Consider the following 17,973-nt stretch of genomic DNA (forward strand, 5'->3'; position numbering starts at 1 on the left):
CAAATCTGAGGACTCACCCTCAGGGGAGCCCTTAATTAACCCTAAAAGGGGGTTGGTCCCTCTCTAAAGTGACCCACCTATCAGAGGGGGTTAGGGACATCTTCTACCTCGCCTAAATCAAATCAAATCAAATCATTAACATTTATAAAGCGCGCTACTCACCCGTGCGGGTCTCAAGGCGCTAGGGGGGAAAGGGGGGGTTATCGCTGCTCGAACAGCCAAGTCTTTAGGAGTCTCCGGAAAGCGGAGTGGTCCTGGGTGGTCCTGAGGCTGGTGGGGAGGGAGTTCCAGGTCTTGGCCGCCAGGAAGGAGAAAGATCTCCCACCCGCCGTGGAGCGGCGGGTGCGAGGGACGGCAGCAAGTGCGAGGCCAGCGGAGCGGAGGGGGCGGGTGGGGACGTAGAAGCTGAGGCGTCTGTTGAGGTATTCCGGTCCCTTGTTGTGGAGGGCTTTGTGTGCGTGGGTGAGAAGACGGAAGGTGATCCTTTTGCTGACTGGGAGCCAATGCAGGTGTCTCAGGTGTGCGGAGATGTGGCTGTTGCGGGGTACGTCGAGGATGAGGCGGGCCGAGGCGTTTTGGATGCGTTGCAGGCGGTTTTGGAGTTTGGCTGTGGTCCCGGCGTAGAGGGTGTTGCCGTAGTCCAGGCGGCTCGTGACGAGGGCGTGGGTCACGGTTTTTCTGGTGTCGGCGGGGAACCACTCAGATGCTCCCAGGGGTCCCTGCACATCTTATTTTCAAGATGGCAAAATCAAGTGGCCACCTGGGTGGACAGGGGGTGGTCACTACCCTGTCCTTTGTGCAGTTTCACACCAGAGCGGGAACCAGGGGTGAAAACCAGATTATGCAAGGAAGGCACCAAATGTGCTCTTCAAAGCAGTCTGGTGGAGCTCAGAGGCCACCCCACCCCACCCCAGCAGTAAGACACCTAATACACAGTGGGAGGTGGTCACACCTCTCCCTTGCAGGAAATCCTTTGCTCTTCCTCCCTCTGCCTGAGTGAGGTTCACAAGCAGGAGGGCAGAACAGTGTCTGGGGTCAGCAGCAGCGTAGGCTGGAAGCCAGACCACGTAAGTCTGCATAGACAGAACTGGGGGATCCTCCAAGGAACTCCCAGAGTACAGAGGATCGTGCAATTAGCAATGGAATAGGTGTAGTTGCATGATTCCAACATGTTTGATACCAAACATGCATAGGTTTGGAGAAGCCACTATGTAGTTGGAGCACTTGTGTTGACCAGTGTCCACTACATACCTTAAGATGGCTTCCTCGTACTTACAAAGCCCAGGGACCGGAGTCTGGGTTTTGTAGGAGTACCCTGCTCATGCAAGGATACCCTCACACTTAGGGACCGGCACCCTGCCCTTGGGCTGATGGGCCTACCAGAAGGGTGACTTACAGTGTCTAAGTGCAGTGACCACAATATAAGGTAAGCTTTATATTGGTGGTGAAAGGTGCAGGCACCATTTCACGCAGACTGCCATGGCAGGCCTGTAGACAGAGTTTGCATGGGCTCCTCTGGGTAGCACAATACATGCTGCAGCCCATGGGAGACCCTGGTGTACCAATGCCCTGGGTATCCAAGTACCATATACTAGGGACTTACATGGGTGCACCAGTATGCCAACTGAGGGGGTTAAAAGTACCATTTTACAAAATGTTGGGGCGAGAGCACTGGCACTGGGATCCTGTTTAACAGGGTCCCAGTGCACCACAGTCCAAAACATACTGACACCTGGCCAAAAAGGGGGGGTACTGCAACCAGAGCCCAGCTCACAACACATTACATCTGCCCACAAGGTGAGTGAGGTGCAGGCATTGTCATCTAAGCCACCCTACCTTTTCATCTATCCTGACAAAGTGGTGTTTCGCATCAGTGCTTCCTTTTTGCTAAAAGTGGTCACACCCTTTCATGTAGGCCAATCTATAACTTGCCTACTTGTTACCCACCCTCTCATCCTTCTAAGGACAGTGAGGTCCGAAGGGACGGGTACTTTGCCCGTTCAGTCCTGCAGGACTTCCTGGTATGATCTTGGTTCATAGACGCTCCTCCTGGGATGAAATTGGGTGGTTATCTATTCTAAGGTAAGGAATCGGTAACTACAAGACTTTATCCAATGAGCAAGTTACTTACCTTTGGTAATGCCTTATCGGGTAAAGACATATCCTACTTGCACATTCCTTACTGACCTACCCATCCCTCCCAGCTCTGCGAACTGATTTCTAGGGCCAGGGACTTCATTTTCAAGCCCTAGTTTTGATGCACCAGTCGTCAGTGTTCCTCATGGCTTCGCGCTCCTGGCGTGGAAAGTTGTGAAAAGAAACTGAGTTCAACGTGCCTGGCCGGGCCTATATAGGTCCCACAACGTCATATTTGGCGCTCACGACACCGACGACGGACACAGAACCGACCAACGCCACCTGATGGTGTGCAGGGGTGGTGCTCGAGAAAAATCTCCAGATCCAGACTGATACCTAGGGAAATTCTAAAGTAAGGAATCTGCAACTAGAATATGTCTTTACCAGATAAGGCATTACCCAAGGTGAGTAACTTCTTCATTAGAAGCTCTAGGCCCCACTCCAACATTAGTGTTGTTGATGATGATCTGAGTATGATTTGTGTAACACAAAACCAGCAGCATGCGAAAAATTTGGGGTAAATAAAAGAAAGTAATCAGAGTTTAATCATGCTATCCACCATAAATAAAGGGGAGGCAAGCTAAGTCGTAAAAGGTAAGCCCCAGTGGTTGGCTTTTTTGGAGTAAAATAAAGCTATGCACTTCATTTGTGTGCTGCTCACTGGTGACTAACAAAGGTGCAGCAGTCAACAGCATCAAATCTGAACAAGTAATATAGAAAGTGCAACACTGCAACGGGCCACTCACACTTTAACCTTAGTTGGAGTCTAACTATTGGACCCTAGTAGTTCATCCTCACACACAGGATATATACACGTATCCTTGTCTGGCTGTCTGACGGATCCCATACTGTTCTAACCCCTCTAGAAATTAACGGCCACCTAGAACAAGGCAGTCACCCAGTCCTACAGCAGCCGAAATCTGATGAAGCCACAATTTGTGCAGCGTTGACCAGCAGAGGTTCTGCTTTCCCCTCTGTTACTGCTCCCCGACACTAGGTTCTGCCACAAGTTGTGGCTATTCTCTTCTTACCCGCACATTGTGTCCCACTGCATATGTGCACTTTACCACCAACCCAGCATTCGTTTATGTGCACAACTGAAACACCTGGAAAGCCTAGCATTACTGAGAGAATACAAGCCTTAATTTATCTGTCAGCAATGCTGAACATTACACTTATTGCATATCTGTTCTGTAACTCATGAGGAAAATCATAGCATCCTAAGATCTCCGACTAGTAAACTTGTTTGCTGACTTGTTAAAAAACTGATGCTCATGTACTTCCCATTCAATTGTGTTTCAGGTGCAGTGGGGAATCCTTGATGAAAATACAACCACTGTTATGGTCAATGGCTCATTTCTTTCTGTCAGAAGTAAGTAATCCCCATGTTTCGATGTTCATATATAAGAAATGGATCCTTAGTTAAGACCATTCTATAAAACAATAAATGACTTACTGAGTAGACTAAGATGATTGGTAAGGCATGTGATTTTCTTTTGAAATAAGGCCTCACTCTCGCACCCATGCACACTTCCCTCTGATATCACTACATTCCACAATAGTCAATGTAAGGACATTATTTAACATCTGTCAGTCGACTACCATACCACCTTTGTGGCACAGGCAGCACCTGTGCCCTACTGGCAGCGGCCAAGCAAAGTAAATGCCACGTACAGGGCAAGAGTAAATTCATGGGAAATATGTATTATGTGCGGGGACTTTGTTCAGTCCCCGCGAGTTGCGAGAGCTCGTGCCCTCCAGGCGGACGCTGGAGCTGTGCTGGTGTTGCCGGGTTGATCCTTATCACCAGGGACTGCATCACAAGGTCTAGGCCGCAGGACAAAGGCTCCCAGATCGTGGAGGCAGCCACCACAAGGCAGGTGCAGCCTGCCCTACTGGGGCATCCAGAACTTGTGGCAAACTGCTCTACGTCATTTGAACAGACTGCAATTATCTGCTTCTAGCTGTGACTGCTAAAACTCCTCAACTACAATGCGCTCAGGGATGATTTGGGGGGGTCATCAGACGGTCAACAAGAATGGGGCAGGAACAAAGCAGCCAAGAAGTCTGGCAAGAAAGATATATCTACCTCCACTGATGACTTGGTAGGTGACATTACGATATTGCCAGTGCTATCATCTGGCTCTTGGTACGCCTCCATATCTCATTCACACTCTCCCCACACCCAAGCGCTCTAGGATTATGGACTATCTAAATTCAAATATTTCCAACAATGGGGCTCGGAGTCTCCCTCAAAACTCTTCCTGTTACCCAGCTGGCGATTGCCTTGTATACTTGAGGGATGAAGGAGTCGTCTCTCCTGGTATTAAAGGCAATCTGCACACACACCGCACTATACTAACTATACTAACTATTCCTGCCTGATTCATGCCATAGACCACCAGGAGGGCTTCTGGTGACAGCATTTGATCATTCCACTTCTCTCCTAATGGAAGCAAATATTGTGAAAGTGGGTAAAGCCAATAGGAGTAAAATATTAAATGACCAGACTAGCCCGGTGTGTCAGGTGACTAGTACGGTATTGCCAAGTCCAAATAACAGATTGGAACAACACCACAAGCAACTTTGTGTGTCATTTTGGCATTTTCGACCCCATTAAGGCCTATCAGGCTATACCTATTGACTACAAAAGTACTGACCACCAGTCCAGTTAAGGGAATGTCTAGTCACACTCCTGTAGAAGAGGTTCTTGGGACTCATGATTTTGATTCCACATGTCACTCTGACTTAATGTCCCTATGAGAAAAATATAATCTACAACATAAATCTCTCAATAGTCAGACTGCTGGGACCTTCCTGAATAACTCAGGCAGCACCACCCTGAATACTTTACCTAACAATGTGGAGGCATTTCCAGTATCTTTATCTTATTATTACGACAAGCCAGATATGCAAGTAGGCTTATTAAGTGCCTTAGCGGCCCTTATCATGGGAATTGATGCAAACTTGTGAGCCTTGAACAACCCGATTACAGGGATCCAGTCAGATCCAACTGCTACATATCACTCTCACCCTTCTTCCAGTACGATCACCTCCCTTGCTAGGTTAACTCAAATGCTGGATGTTATCCTTGATTGAATTTCAACATCTGCCCAACAGACAGACACATGCTGTAGACAAGATGGAACCTAGCCAGGCCTCTGCTTTGATGAATGGCACTTTCTTGAATGGCACTTCTGAACATCCACTGCATGTAGGCTCACCCTGCCTTAACACCAGACCTGATCCCACTGAGGTATTTGAGGGGTCAGTAACGAAACAACTTATTATGTTGCACTTCCATTTACCTGCTGCTAAAAATTGGTAAAGAGAGTGCCCCTGGAGTACTTTGTCTTAACCCACAAAACAACAAGCTCAGCTAAATCACTGAAAGGACAGTCCCCATAGCCCAGCAGACAATTGCTACAAAGCTACCCACAAAAAGGGAGCGTAAAAGGCTTCGGAAAGCAAGACACAAGTGAGAGACCACCACTTGTTTGAAAATCATCAACTTTGAATCTTCATACTGGTAATGCACATCCTGAGAATTCTGCTGCTGTTACCGCAGGAACTAATATGCCTGTTCCGCTGAGTGAAGACCCTATACCTCTCGGGCCCGAATCACTGACAGAACTAACAATTGATTCAGTAGCAATGTTTGAACCTGCCAGCCAGATCCTGACTCCTAATCCTGTCTTTGCATCTTTTTATCCTTGTACAGACAAGCAAAGGTCTAATGTGCCAGCAGCCCACCCCTCTTCTTCTCTAAGGACCTCTTTAGCTCCACAAAGTAACTTGGCAAATAGCACTGAGGTAGCAGAAGTGGCAAAACAGAAGTCTGCAGGTATTCCCAACTTTCCAACAAATAAGCTTGATTTCATCCCACCTTAGGTCTCTAAGGGCAAGTATGACATCCTTAATAGGAGCACAATTTTAAAACTGCTTGGGACGGTGGTGAGCACCAGACATATGAACACCATACATCTGGAGTCAATAGAGTACAGGGAAAGTACAGTTTTAAGGGGAGAGACATTACTATTACTACCTAGTCCTCTCCGGACCTAGCTAGCCTTGTTTGGCAGCTTGAGGATAAATTGGGGGGGATCGAGCTATCACTAATGTTGCCACCTTGTTACTCCGGTCCATTGTTGCCAAGGTCCAGCAACTCTAATGCATAGATGGCAGGATTCTGAGAGGAGCCATTGGCTCTGATTTTTGCAAGCGTTTAAATACACCCTTGACAGCTGTAAATGTGCACGTAGCTCTTACACTAACTCTAGAGGAATGTGATTTATGCCACTTTGACTCTGGCCACTCTTGCATACAATTCCAGTTCCATCATCTGAAATCAAACGTGGTTCTCTCAGAACACTACCAACCTTACCCCCCCCCCACCCCAAGGCAAGCCCAGGCACTGTTAATATCAAGGGGGAACCAGGAAACTGATATTAGACCTGCCTGAGGGACGGCTAATATTCCACCAACCCCACTGACAACTGCATGTGATTCAACATCCAATCATGCCAATAAAAATGGTAATACCATTACACTCTCCTTTTTGTTCTGGAATGTGTCTTGAATGAAAGGGAAAACCAGGAGCCACACATGGACAGATTTACAGGAAACATTGGCTTTGCCACCTGTTCACATTAATGGATTTAAAGCATTCCATCTACCAGCTATTTTCATCGTTATCTGGTCGCCCCTGGGGGGGCCTGACGAATAATGTATCAACCATGGTCAATGTCCAATTTTTTTTCTATGCAGCTAATACATCATTCTATCTGGTCTTTGGCTTGGAGTCTGTGTCTGGTTTCTGATTGGACAACAGTCCAACAGCAGACAGAAGCTGTATTTTGTCAAAATGAGATCATGGCTTGGTCTCCCTCAACTCTAGAGGTGGTAGCGAGTTGGGCTTGGTATGGGGTGGTGATTTCAAAATAGATCTCTGCCCTCAGTGTATAAAGATGCTTGTGGCTTAACAGACTTTGAAGGGAACTCTGTACTTAATTTTTCCCATGGTGTGTTTAGTAAGAAGATTAATTACCTGATGATGAAATTCAATATGTGTTTCCAAATTAATGTAGCACTATGAAAGTTTATTCTCCCTAAGACCTTTGTGGGTAAGGTTGTGGGATCCGGAATTGATTTTATTTTATTATCTGCCTATTTAACTGCTAAGGAGGGGGAACATCTAGTATATAATCTTGCATTGAGTAATCATTTTCCCCAAAGCCTTGTTGTAGATATCATTAACTGTCACAAGGTGGTTGGTTCCACTAGGAGATTTACTGGCATCTCCACACAAAACACAGAGGGCACTCGCATTAATTGGGAGTCTGATACGTTGAAACTTTCATATCCCAAATGGTCAAGGGTAATCATACTTTGTTTAAGTTGTGTGCTTAGAAACTGAGATTGATGAAGCTAGTATAAAGAAATTGTTTATCACTCTTTCAGAGGCAGATTCAGGGGCACTATTGCAGGATGGCTTCTGAGGGCCCAGAAGAGGGGATGGTTTGACACAGCATGCTCCAGGTCTCACAGAGAGCTAATGGCCTCTCTCCATAGGCAGCCTAAGTCTGCTACGGAGGTCTCCCGTTGTAGGAAGACCTACAAATTGGCAATTGCAGAAAGGAAAAACAGCCTTATATTAAAAGCTTAAGAAGGTATCCAAGAAGCATGCCTCAAGAATGATCAGAATGCTTTCTGGACTATCATACATGAACCATTCTTTAAAAACCAGGATGAACCTTTGATTGAATGTGCCATATCTTGCCATGAAGGGGCTACTTTTTTAGGGAGGTTTATTCCACTAGCGATGAATTAGGCAATGGCAGTGATTCACCTGTTGCAGCAAAGGACTGTTTCCAAAGTATTGTCCATCACTGCAGATGATAGTGGCTATTAAATCTAGCACTACTGGAAAAGCCACCAGCCTGGATGGAGTAGTCTGGATCTGTGGGCCTCTTTGGTAGCTAACGTTTTAAGAGCAGCCAGCTCCTCCACCGTAACTCACATTGGTCTAATGTCCGCATCTTCAAAAAAGGGAAAATGAGAGGACCTCAGCTGTTCTTGCCCGATTTCTCTCCTGGGTCGTATTCTACTCTCCCAATTCTGGGTTGTGTTTTACTCTCCCACCTGGAGACCTGGGTGGAGGAGAGTGGTACCTTCTCAGATATCCAGTACGGGTTCAGGACAGGGCTCTTACACCTTCACGATATTTTAAGGACACACCAATGCTGCTGTGGCGCAGGGTCTGGGTCTATGAGGCGCGCTCCCTAAATAGACTGCTGATTGAGGACTGTCTCTCCCGGACTCGAGGCATAGAGATTCCCTGGCTGAGGGGCATTAGGGATGTGGCCATGGCTCTGGATAAACTGGGCTTGATTGAAGACCCCTTACGATCTTTGCCTTCTGGATACATGCTATACCCACTGGGTGGATGAGAGATGGGCAAAGGAGTCTGTACTCTCCTCTGTTGTCTCATATATGCAGCTTAAGCCACTTAGGAACATGCACCCATTTTTGCTGTATGATGCACAGTAGTACCAGCACTTTACTACACTTAGGGACATGCACCCGTTCTTGCTGTACGATGCACAGTAGTACCAGCACTTGATTACACTTAGGTACATGCACCTGTCCTTGATGTACGATGCACAGTAGTACCAGCACTTTATTACACTAAGGAACATGCAGCCGTTCTTGCTGTATGATGCACGGTAGTACCAGCACTTTATTACACTTAGGAACATGCACCCGTTCTTGCTGTATGCAGTAGTACCAGCACTTTATTACATTTAGGAACATGGAACCGTTCTTGGTGTACGATGCACAGTAGTACCAGCACTTTATTACACTTAGGAACATGCACCTGTTCTTGCTGTACGCAGTAGTACCAGCACTTTATTACACTTAGGTTTCTATTTCATAGATCGATTATTTTCCCCCAGTGCAATGACAGATGGGTTGTGACATCTTCATTCTTTCCCAAGTGATCAGAAGTCAGTAAAGAGCACTTTACATGTCATGTTTTTTGTACTTTTTATTCTTAGTATAGGTCATTTGTTTTAAAACCGTTATTGATGAAGTACTACCGAGTCATTGCACAGAAGCATTGTACTTTCTCCAATCTCTGGGGTCAAAGGGGATTGTAGCTACCATATATTTTTTAAGCTGGTGTTTAAGGCAATGGAATTTCTTGATGCACTGTATTCATTGCAATTTTAGTAAAAACATGGAACATGCCTTAAATTCAGATCATATTTCTAGCCACAAAGCAGCAGATGAGCCCTAATTCCGTTTTTGTGGGTGAAAAACTCATTCATTTGCCTTTCTGAGCAGGAATGTGGCTCACCTACAGTTACCACCGATCTCTAAGAGAGAACCTCTGAGCCTCATTCGTGCTGCGCCCAGTAATCCCATTGAGGCTGCTAAAATAAGCTCTCGGCCCATCAAGATTACAAGAACTGCTAATTCACTCAGACTTCAGCTCCTGAAGGAAGATGAAATCTTCAGGTCAAACTCTGGGGCAAGACATCTGCAAATAGATCCCAATTTCTGAATATTATTCCCTAAAAACTACAAATTGAGATTATTTCCGCCCTGCTGGATTTACGGATGTGTTCACAGTCGGTAACTATGGTGGGCTGAAATATCGGTCAGAAATCCACCTGACTAAAACCCCCTCCTCTGTTGTGAAATAGCTACCATTTTCGGCATCAGACATGAGTTCATTTCTCTGTAATCTACTATGTGACCTAAAATACACAGATTTAATTAGTTTTCCCTATGGAATCCCCTAACAATCCCTCCTTTAATGTCATCTCACCTTCAGCAAGTGATTGTCAGCTCCATAACCCTCCCCAGACAAAACGATACCAATTCTTTTTATCCCAACTTCACTCATGTCCAATATATTTGCCTTCAATATGTATAGAATAAACATTGATGATAATCACCGGCAGTGCTTAATTTGTAAATAAAAACGTGCCGGTGCCCAAAGCCCTCCTCTGAAACTCGCGGCTGGTGCAATTAAATGTGGGAGCACGGAATACTGAGGCATCGTAATCCTGAAGCCAACTCGGGCCTCTTTAATCAATATAAAGCCAATCCCGCCCCTTCAGCTCACTCTTGCAGCTTTCTACTTTCTCTCTTTGTGACGCTTTTTCGTTTTTCCCTTCCTCCATCTTTCCCATATGTGTCTTTTGCTCGCAGCAAATGCTTTAGCAGAAGAATAAGCCCCAGCCCTCAAATCTAAGTGCCGGTGCTCAGCACCGGAAACAACAAGCACAAATTAAGCACTGATCATCGGTCAAAGATACTGAGACACCACTCTTCCTTTTCTTGGATGACTTCTGAGCTACAATTAAATTCAATAATCTGTTCTTCACCTTTTAAATCCCCATTATTTGTCTGTGAAGATTTTCCACTGCATCCCTAACAAACATTTGAAATGAGACAACCTCTATCTTTTCTGATTAACCAACACTGATGACAGCACATTCACTGCAAATTATGTGCCAGCTTCCTCTGGAGATAAGAGCAATACTTATACTGATCCCTTACAGAAAAGCCACTAGGAACTTCCTATGCGAATGACGTTCCTCTGGAGCTCAATTTCACTGCTCTGCTTGTTCCACCTGTCTGTCTCTTCCCTTCTTTACATCTTGGTCTATGTTCTTCTACTGCACACCCAGAGGTGTTCTGGGCCTTCGTGTGTGCATCATAAGTACTCTAGTTGCAGTAAATATATGCAAATGATGCTTTTTCTCTCACTCTTGCTACAACATTTATGATCTGGATTATTACTGATGTGTGTCAGAAGAGGTGAGCTGGCAGTAGAGGCTTGCGGGCCGCGGAAGGGGTGGGGTGGGGAGGAGGCACTGGGGGAGGCAGGGAGACACCTAAAATTAAATTAAATTAAAAAGAAAAAATAACAACACTTACCTTTTTCGGCGCTGCCCTGCGACTTCGCTCCTCTTCCCTTCTGACTGCACAGGCTCCCAGCCTGCCCTGCAGCGAATCCTGACACTGCCCAAAGCAGCGTCAGGATTGGCTGGGAGCGCCCTGGCTGGGCGCTCCCAGGCAGACTGGGAACCTGTGCAAGCTCTCTCCAGCCTGGCCACACAGTTGCCGGGCTGGAAACAGCCTTCAGCGTATGCGTGTTTGGCCAGCCCGAGACCGCCGGCCAAACACGCATGCGCTCTGAAGGGGAGTGCTGAGCACTCCCCCTCAGTGCACGTCACCCCATGACCCCACCCCTTTTAAAGAAAATGATAATAACCATAGTTTTTTATCGTTTTCTTTAAACTGTTTAGCAGCTGCCGCTGCTGGCGGGGGGCTCACGCTCCTCCGCTCATACGGAGGAGCCGTCACTGCGAGCTGGATGCTTTGTGTAACATCTTTTGGACCAAAGTTTAGTGTGAATGATCAACACTATATTGAACATGTGACCAGACATGATGTTAGTTTTCTAGAACCTAAAACTGATGAAATGATGCATTGTGCTTTCTTTTTTGTATCGTCAAGATGCCACATACTTTGATAAGGTTCTTCTGGCCGTAACAGAACAGAATGAAAGCAGAGCCTCATTTGAGGGTGGTATATCTGTGACAGTCTCAGCAAGACTGGGAGCACTGACTTTTGTTACAAGCTTTGACAACTCTTATCAGAACAGAACAGAAGGACTTCTGGGTAAGCAGACACACGTGATGAGCTGATTGTCATGCCTGTTATTTTGTCTCACTAATGATCTAACTCTGGCTTCTCCAATGAGTAGCTTGTGAGCTAATGGTATCTCTCCTTCTATCTGTAAGTAGCTCTTCTGTGTGCAGTCCAGCCTACTAAATTAGAAGCTTTTGCTTGGGTGACTTAATATATGTATATCTAAGTTGAGTGTGTATATTTGAGACAAAAATGTGCTTATTTTCAGAACTCATTCGCAGATATTTGGAGAAAAATGGCTGAATTTGCAAGATATATTTAAAGCTGATCTTTGATTGATACATCATGTGGCACTGGAGAAATCTGTACAAATGGTTTTATCATGGTGCCAGTGACATTGCAGCTATGGTTGTTATCTAATACTCACATAGAGGCATTCTATATTGACATTTTTTTTTTAACAACAATACATGATGCACTGAAGTGATCAGTGCTAGTAAGTTTGCATACAGTGGCCACTAATGTAATCTTGTCTGGTGGGGTCATTACAACACTAGTAATATTAGTAGCTCTCGATGAGTTTCATTGAGCATAAATAAGAATCTCTTATTACAGAAAACGTCCAGCACTTGCCTTATGAAGAAGACCACTGTTAGGGGAGTTTTTACACCCAGTAGCACTGCTTGCTTTCATGAGAACCAAATGACTGGAATCTTTGATTAGGCCTTGGCCTTAGAAGAGCCAAGGTCAACACTGTAATGTACTGTAATAAATGTGGTCGTTGCCTACTGCCAATGCCGTTTAAACCTCCAATTTCCTGTTTGCAAATGAATAAACAAAAGTGAATTTTGGAGGAATTCAATGCATGACTAAAACAGAATGTGGTGGCTCATATAGAGTCTGGCAGCAACAGGACACCTTACCACAGTTGATGAAGGCTCCATCCTCCCAACTGCCTGATATTAGTGAGAGGTTGTGGTAGCTCTTTGTTTCTGCTTGTGGAGTCTCTGGGTCCCAAGTTCCAGAAACACCTTATCTGCAGACCAGCCAGAAAACAATCATCATTTAGATGCTTCTGGAAGGTATGCTGCAACTAAGGTGGTGCTTCCAATACTATGTTTTCCAGTCACAGGCTTCTGTGTGTGTGACTCAACTGGTCATTTCCTTTTCTCCGCTAACAGCTGCTGCCAGCTGCTTATGCCGGGTTATCCTCACACCCTTGACTATTGTGAACAGCTTCCCTTTATCAAACCAAGAGCCTTAGACCCTGCCACTCAGTATCAGAACCTAATAAGTGCTTGTCCTGTCAGTGTTGTGATGAGAAGGCTCCAGTCAGTCAGAGAGATGCAACCCTTAGCAATATCCTTAGATGGTGGTGATCATAATACCTGAAATAAACTGAGTGCCACGTCAAGGAGGCCTATCTGCCCCGGTCACATAGGCCAGATTTAGGATTTGGAGGGCAGGGTACTCCATCACAAATATGACGGATAGCTGGTATGCCTTTTTATAAAGTGCACTAGTGTATAATATGCTGGTAATCCGGCTTGTAGGAGATGTGAACGTTTCTGACCGAGTAGTCAGTCCATCTAACTGGACCATGCTACAAAAAATGGTAACAAATTATGCAAAAAAGTTTAACATTTTAGAAACAATAAATAATTTTCTATGAGTGACTAACACTCAGTGTTTTCCATCACTCTTCAGGTGTCTTCAACGGAGATCGCACTGATGACCTAACGGCGGCCAATGGAACAAGGCTACAGTTTGACGGCACAAAGCTGCCCAATGAGTCTCTGATCTTTGAAATGGGAATGACATGTACGAAATACAGTAGTTCATGTTTCTGAATGATAGTGCCAAAAAGAACATTGCTTGTCGTACAGCTTCCTGGCAGTGGATAAGTCAATTTTCACCAAGTTAGCATATCATTTCTAACTTTCTCTGAACAAGTACTTTTTTTTTTTTTTTTTTTTTTTTTAGAAAATCTGAAAATTGGTTTATCCATTGTCAAGAATATTAGAAACAAATGTTTTCAATTGTGCATTCACAAATTGTGGTTTTAGGTAAAAATGAATACACAACTGTTATCAGAATTTGCATCCTAACATTACTCCATGAAGAGAGGAAAACTGGGCCAGCTATTACACAAAAAAGGCTGACAAATTATGCTTATAAAACGGTGCCTTAAAATCATACATGTAACTCTCTATGTAATTAGGAATGTTGTGGTCTTTTGTTTTGTGGTTTTGAAAATCCTCACTTGTCCAATTCAGTTTGTACATGGTTGGATCATGTTCATATAGAGTGACATTTTATCGGATGAAATGCTGAACATTTATTTCCCATTGGATAAGTTTTCCCCATATTCCTCATCATAGAGTATTCTCTGTGTATTAAACTGATTCCAGATGATTTTTTGGCACTGCTCCAAGTGGCAGTTCACCAGCTCTGGCCATGTAATATCCCCCGTCATCACCCAACATGATGTAGTGACTCCATACAGTGATGTAATTTTTTTCTGTGTACCATAGTCCCAGATCTGGAGCATCCGGCTTTTTCATAGGAATGTCTCATACTTTTTTTTGACCTTTTCTGGGGTTTTGAAGCTGTGTCACTGTCCTCACCTAACGTTTTGGACTTCGCCTAAAACCATAGGAGAAGCCTTCCTTCCCTGTCCCTCTGAGTTTTAGAGGAGAAGGTGCGACAGATTGTGCAGTCCTTCACTTGATGTTTAGGGTACAGGCAGTGCAGGCAGACCTTATGGGGATCATCAATATGTAACCTATTTCTTGCCACAGGATTTGCAGGAATGAAAAAGGCTTTTTTTCGAAGGATCAGACATCTTTGGCTGTAGACAGTAGGCTTCAGAGCAAAAAACTGAGCAGAGCTCAGGAAGGCTCCCTTCACACGATGTGCAGTAGAAAATCTGAGGGAAAGAGCCTCTCTTGGGAGTATTCTAGAGGGTGCTGGTGCCTGATTGGTCATGGGTCTAGTTTGGTTATTTTTTTAAAAGGACATAGATGGGCTATTTGATTATGGCTACTGCCATTATAGACCATGGTGATTTCTGAATACTGCTTTCCTAAGGTACCGTGGGACTCCCACTTCGACGATGGGGAATGATTCATGCATGTGAAGGACAGTGCCCACTTACCCACCTTTATGGGTACCAATGGAAGGGATATCTTAAAATGCCCTTGAGAGTCAACGGCAATATAAAGCAATAAAGATTAATTAGTCAACAGAATCCCTAGATGTATTGTTGAACTATAATGGACGCACCCCTTATAAAATGTATGAATTTATCACATAATTTTTACTTCTTCCAAATAACTCGTTTCACAAAAATGCCCCCTTTAAAAAAAAGAATGCAAACACTTCCAAGATGATTAGTCTAAAACACCTTAGTTTGTTCCACCTAATTTTCTGGTGAGAAAAGAAAAAAAGTCACTTTTCAGTATTCTTCTATTTCAAAGCCTTTTTCAGTCTGCGCCTAAACTACTCATACCAGTGCGTGCATGTGTAAGTATGTGCGTCCACAGGTCATGACCTGACCATGATGGCTTAGTTTGTCCAGTTTATGTCATCCTTACTGGGGCATCTGCTGTCCCTTCATCGTGTTAGCAAATACCCAGAGCTACATAAAGTGCCCCCTGCTGCCTTTCTCACCTAGTCTAGTATACGATTACCTCCAGTAAAATAAATACATAAAAGCAAACGCAAATTTTAATAACACATTTCTTTCTGTTTTAGGCTTAAATAATTTTATATTTCAGATTTTTAATTTTTAGCACAAGACATAATTGCTTAGCATGAGTGAGTAATCACTATCAAAGGGACTCAGTCCAGATGCCTAACTCTGCATGAAACTTTTCAAACTTTTTCAAAAACATCAGATTTATAACTCAAAACTAAGGCACAGGGAACCGAGTAGGAGTCTTAGTCACAGGAAAGCGGAAGAGCAACCTTAGTAAGAGGCCAACCCTCTGGCTGTCCCCTTCAATTTCAGGAAAACTGCCCCCCCTTTTCCACACAATGGAATGGAACGAGTGTGGAACACAAATTTCATTCACCCCTAATTCCTAATTTTGGCCTGATTTTGATGCCCTGAACTAGCCTGTTTCATTCAAAAAGGTACAATATTTATTGAAAACAATAAATTGATTAATGTCTCTTTCATTGTTGCACAGTGAAAACCCAGTAGAGTGAAGCCAATGAGGAGTCAGGGCTCCCTGAGTAGGTTATTCAAAATCCTGTCTTCAGCAGGAGGGATGGTTTTATCTTATAGTCTTGGAGTGATCAGCTAATAATGGTTCGCTAGTTGAACAACATTTTCAGGTTTTACGCCTACACTGATAGAAGGAAGGAGTAGTTTAATAATCCAAACACAGGTTCAGGCCCAGAAATAGATATAAACAAATGCTTCAGATGGACATCAGACCAATGACCCAAGGTTCTGAAACACCCATTGCTTGAAGTCCATTATTAGTGGAATTATACAATTTCTGAGATTATTGGAAGATAACTGTGGTATATGAGATCACTCCATTGAAATCCAGAATCTGAAAGCAGTGGTGTGCTAAGATTAGCCAAACATGATAACTGCATCGTAACTTATTGTAGAAATACTTTGTCTCAGACAGATATTGGCAGGCAAGGGATGACCCCGCGCACTGCGTGAATTTGAGGAGCACAGGCTGAATTGCAGAGATAAAGGGTTTTTGCCAAAGTACCACTGTGGTGGAAGTAGCCAACATCCCAAATATAGTGATATTTGTCTCATTGGCCGATATTTTATCCTATGACTGACACCCACATGCCACTTCCTGTTTTGAGAGAAAACTGAGTGCCCTCGTGATAGCCCCTCATACCAGGACCCAAGCAACGAATGTGCCCATAGAGCTGGCACTTTTTTTCCTTCTAGGTGGGGGTCTGTTGTAGAATTTTCTGCCTTGGAGTGCCCGGGATCAGCACACAAAAGAGTAAGCCCATTGCTATTCAAAAACTGCGCTTCTATAGGTAGTACAGCCACAGAGGACCCAAAACAATGGTAAATATACTCCTGCTCAGACCTGGAGTAAGTCTAGAATCACACAATCACTGTTACTGCAACACCCTCCAATGGAAAATTAAGGTAGGGACTTACAACAAGACCCCATCGGAAATAGTGATAACACAACTTAGATTATTTCAACTATTTAATATTAAATTGTTTGTATTTTATGTTAAAGACATTGTAAATACAACACAATATTTATTTTAAAATATTCTTAGCCTTGTTACATTTAAAAATAATGCAACAATAATATGTATTTAAAATATTTAATTGTATTCATTCTATACATATTTTAAAATAATTTTTAATAAATACAAAAAACTTTTTGGGACTTTGATGTTATTTTTCTGTTCATTTTTGCTAATATGAACAGAAACAAAATGTATTTTCTTTTAATATATTCAAAATAATTAATGTAAAATTAAGTGACTCATGTCTTGGCAGTAAGAGTATTCCATTGCAACAACGATCAAGTATTCTTACCGCCTAAAGAATGGTCCGCCTGCTCAATTTAAATATGGGTGAACCGTAGTTTGGGCATGGCGGGGACTACTCCCATCTTCACCGTGGTCAAAATTCCCCAATGGCATAAGGGTCTTGGGAGAATTGGCTATATGTCCACCTGCCCAATTTAGGTCCAATACAATTGCTGGAATCACCTTGTCAGTGTTTGAAATATCAGTTAAACTGACAGACATTTTGAAATGTGGCAGGTGGTTACTCTGGCAGGGTGATGGAGTAAACTCTATCCATCAAATTCTAAATTAGCCCCTTAGTTAATGTTGTAACTTTTTTCAACTGTTTTGCATTTCAAATAAATATACAAAATTAACATTATTTAACAGGAATTTTGTTTTCCAAAGTTTGTAAAAAGTTGAATCAGCTTTTAAACTTTTCCCTATGCTTTACCATAGGGAGTTCGCTACCTTGGTGGCGGAGACTCCAACCTACATGTGAAATGTTACTAGTATTCTTTTTTGACTCATAAACTAGGCTGCACGACTTGAATCCAGGGGGTGAGGACATGTAAGTCTACATTTGTGTGTAACTTTACATTTGTAAATGATAAACTGTCAAAAGTTTACTCGTGTGTGTTTACCTTTGTGAAT

At 43.7% G+C, this 17,973-nt stretch overlaps 1 protein-coding gene across 5 annotated transcripts in view; it reads left to right on the forward strand.

The window, feature by feature from the left end:
- LOC138265246 (mucin-4-like) overlaps positions 1 to 17,973 on the forward strand; it is a 422,755-nt gene that overhangs the window by 144,233 nt on the left and 260,549 nt on the right. For all 5 annotated transcript variants that reach the window (XM_069212831.1, XM_069212835.1, XM_069212833.1 and 2 more), the window contains exons 37-39: positions 3,439 to 3,508; positions 11,671 to 11,835; positions 13,513 to 13,626. In XM_069212831.1, coding sequence (XP_069068932.1) covers positions 3,439 to 3,508; positions 11,671 to 11,835; positions 13,513 to 13,626 — 349 coding nt within the window. The remainder of the gene's footprint in view (positions 1 to 3,438; positions 3,509 to 11,670; positions 11,836 to 13,512; positions 13,627 to 17,973) is intronic.

The sequence above is a fragment of the Pleurodeles waltl genome, chromosome 11, assembly GCF_031143425.1.
Source record: "Pleurodeles waltl isolate 20211129_DDA chromosome 11, aPleWal1.hap1.20221129, whole genome shotgun sequence".
NCBI lineage: Eukaryota > Metazoa > Chordata > Amphibia > Caudata > Salamandridae > Pleurodeles > Pleurodeles waltl.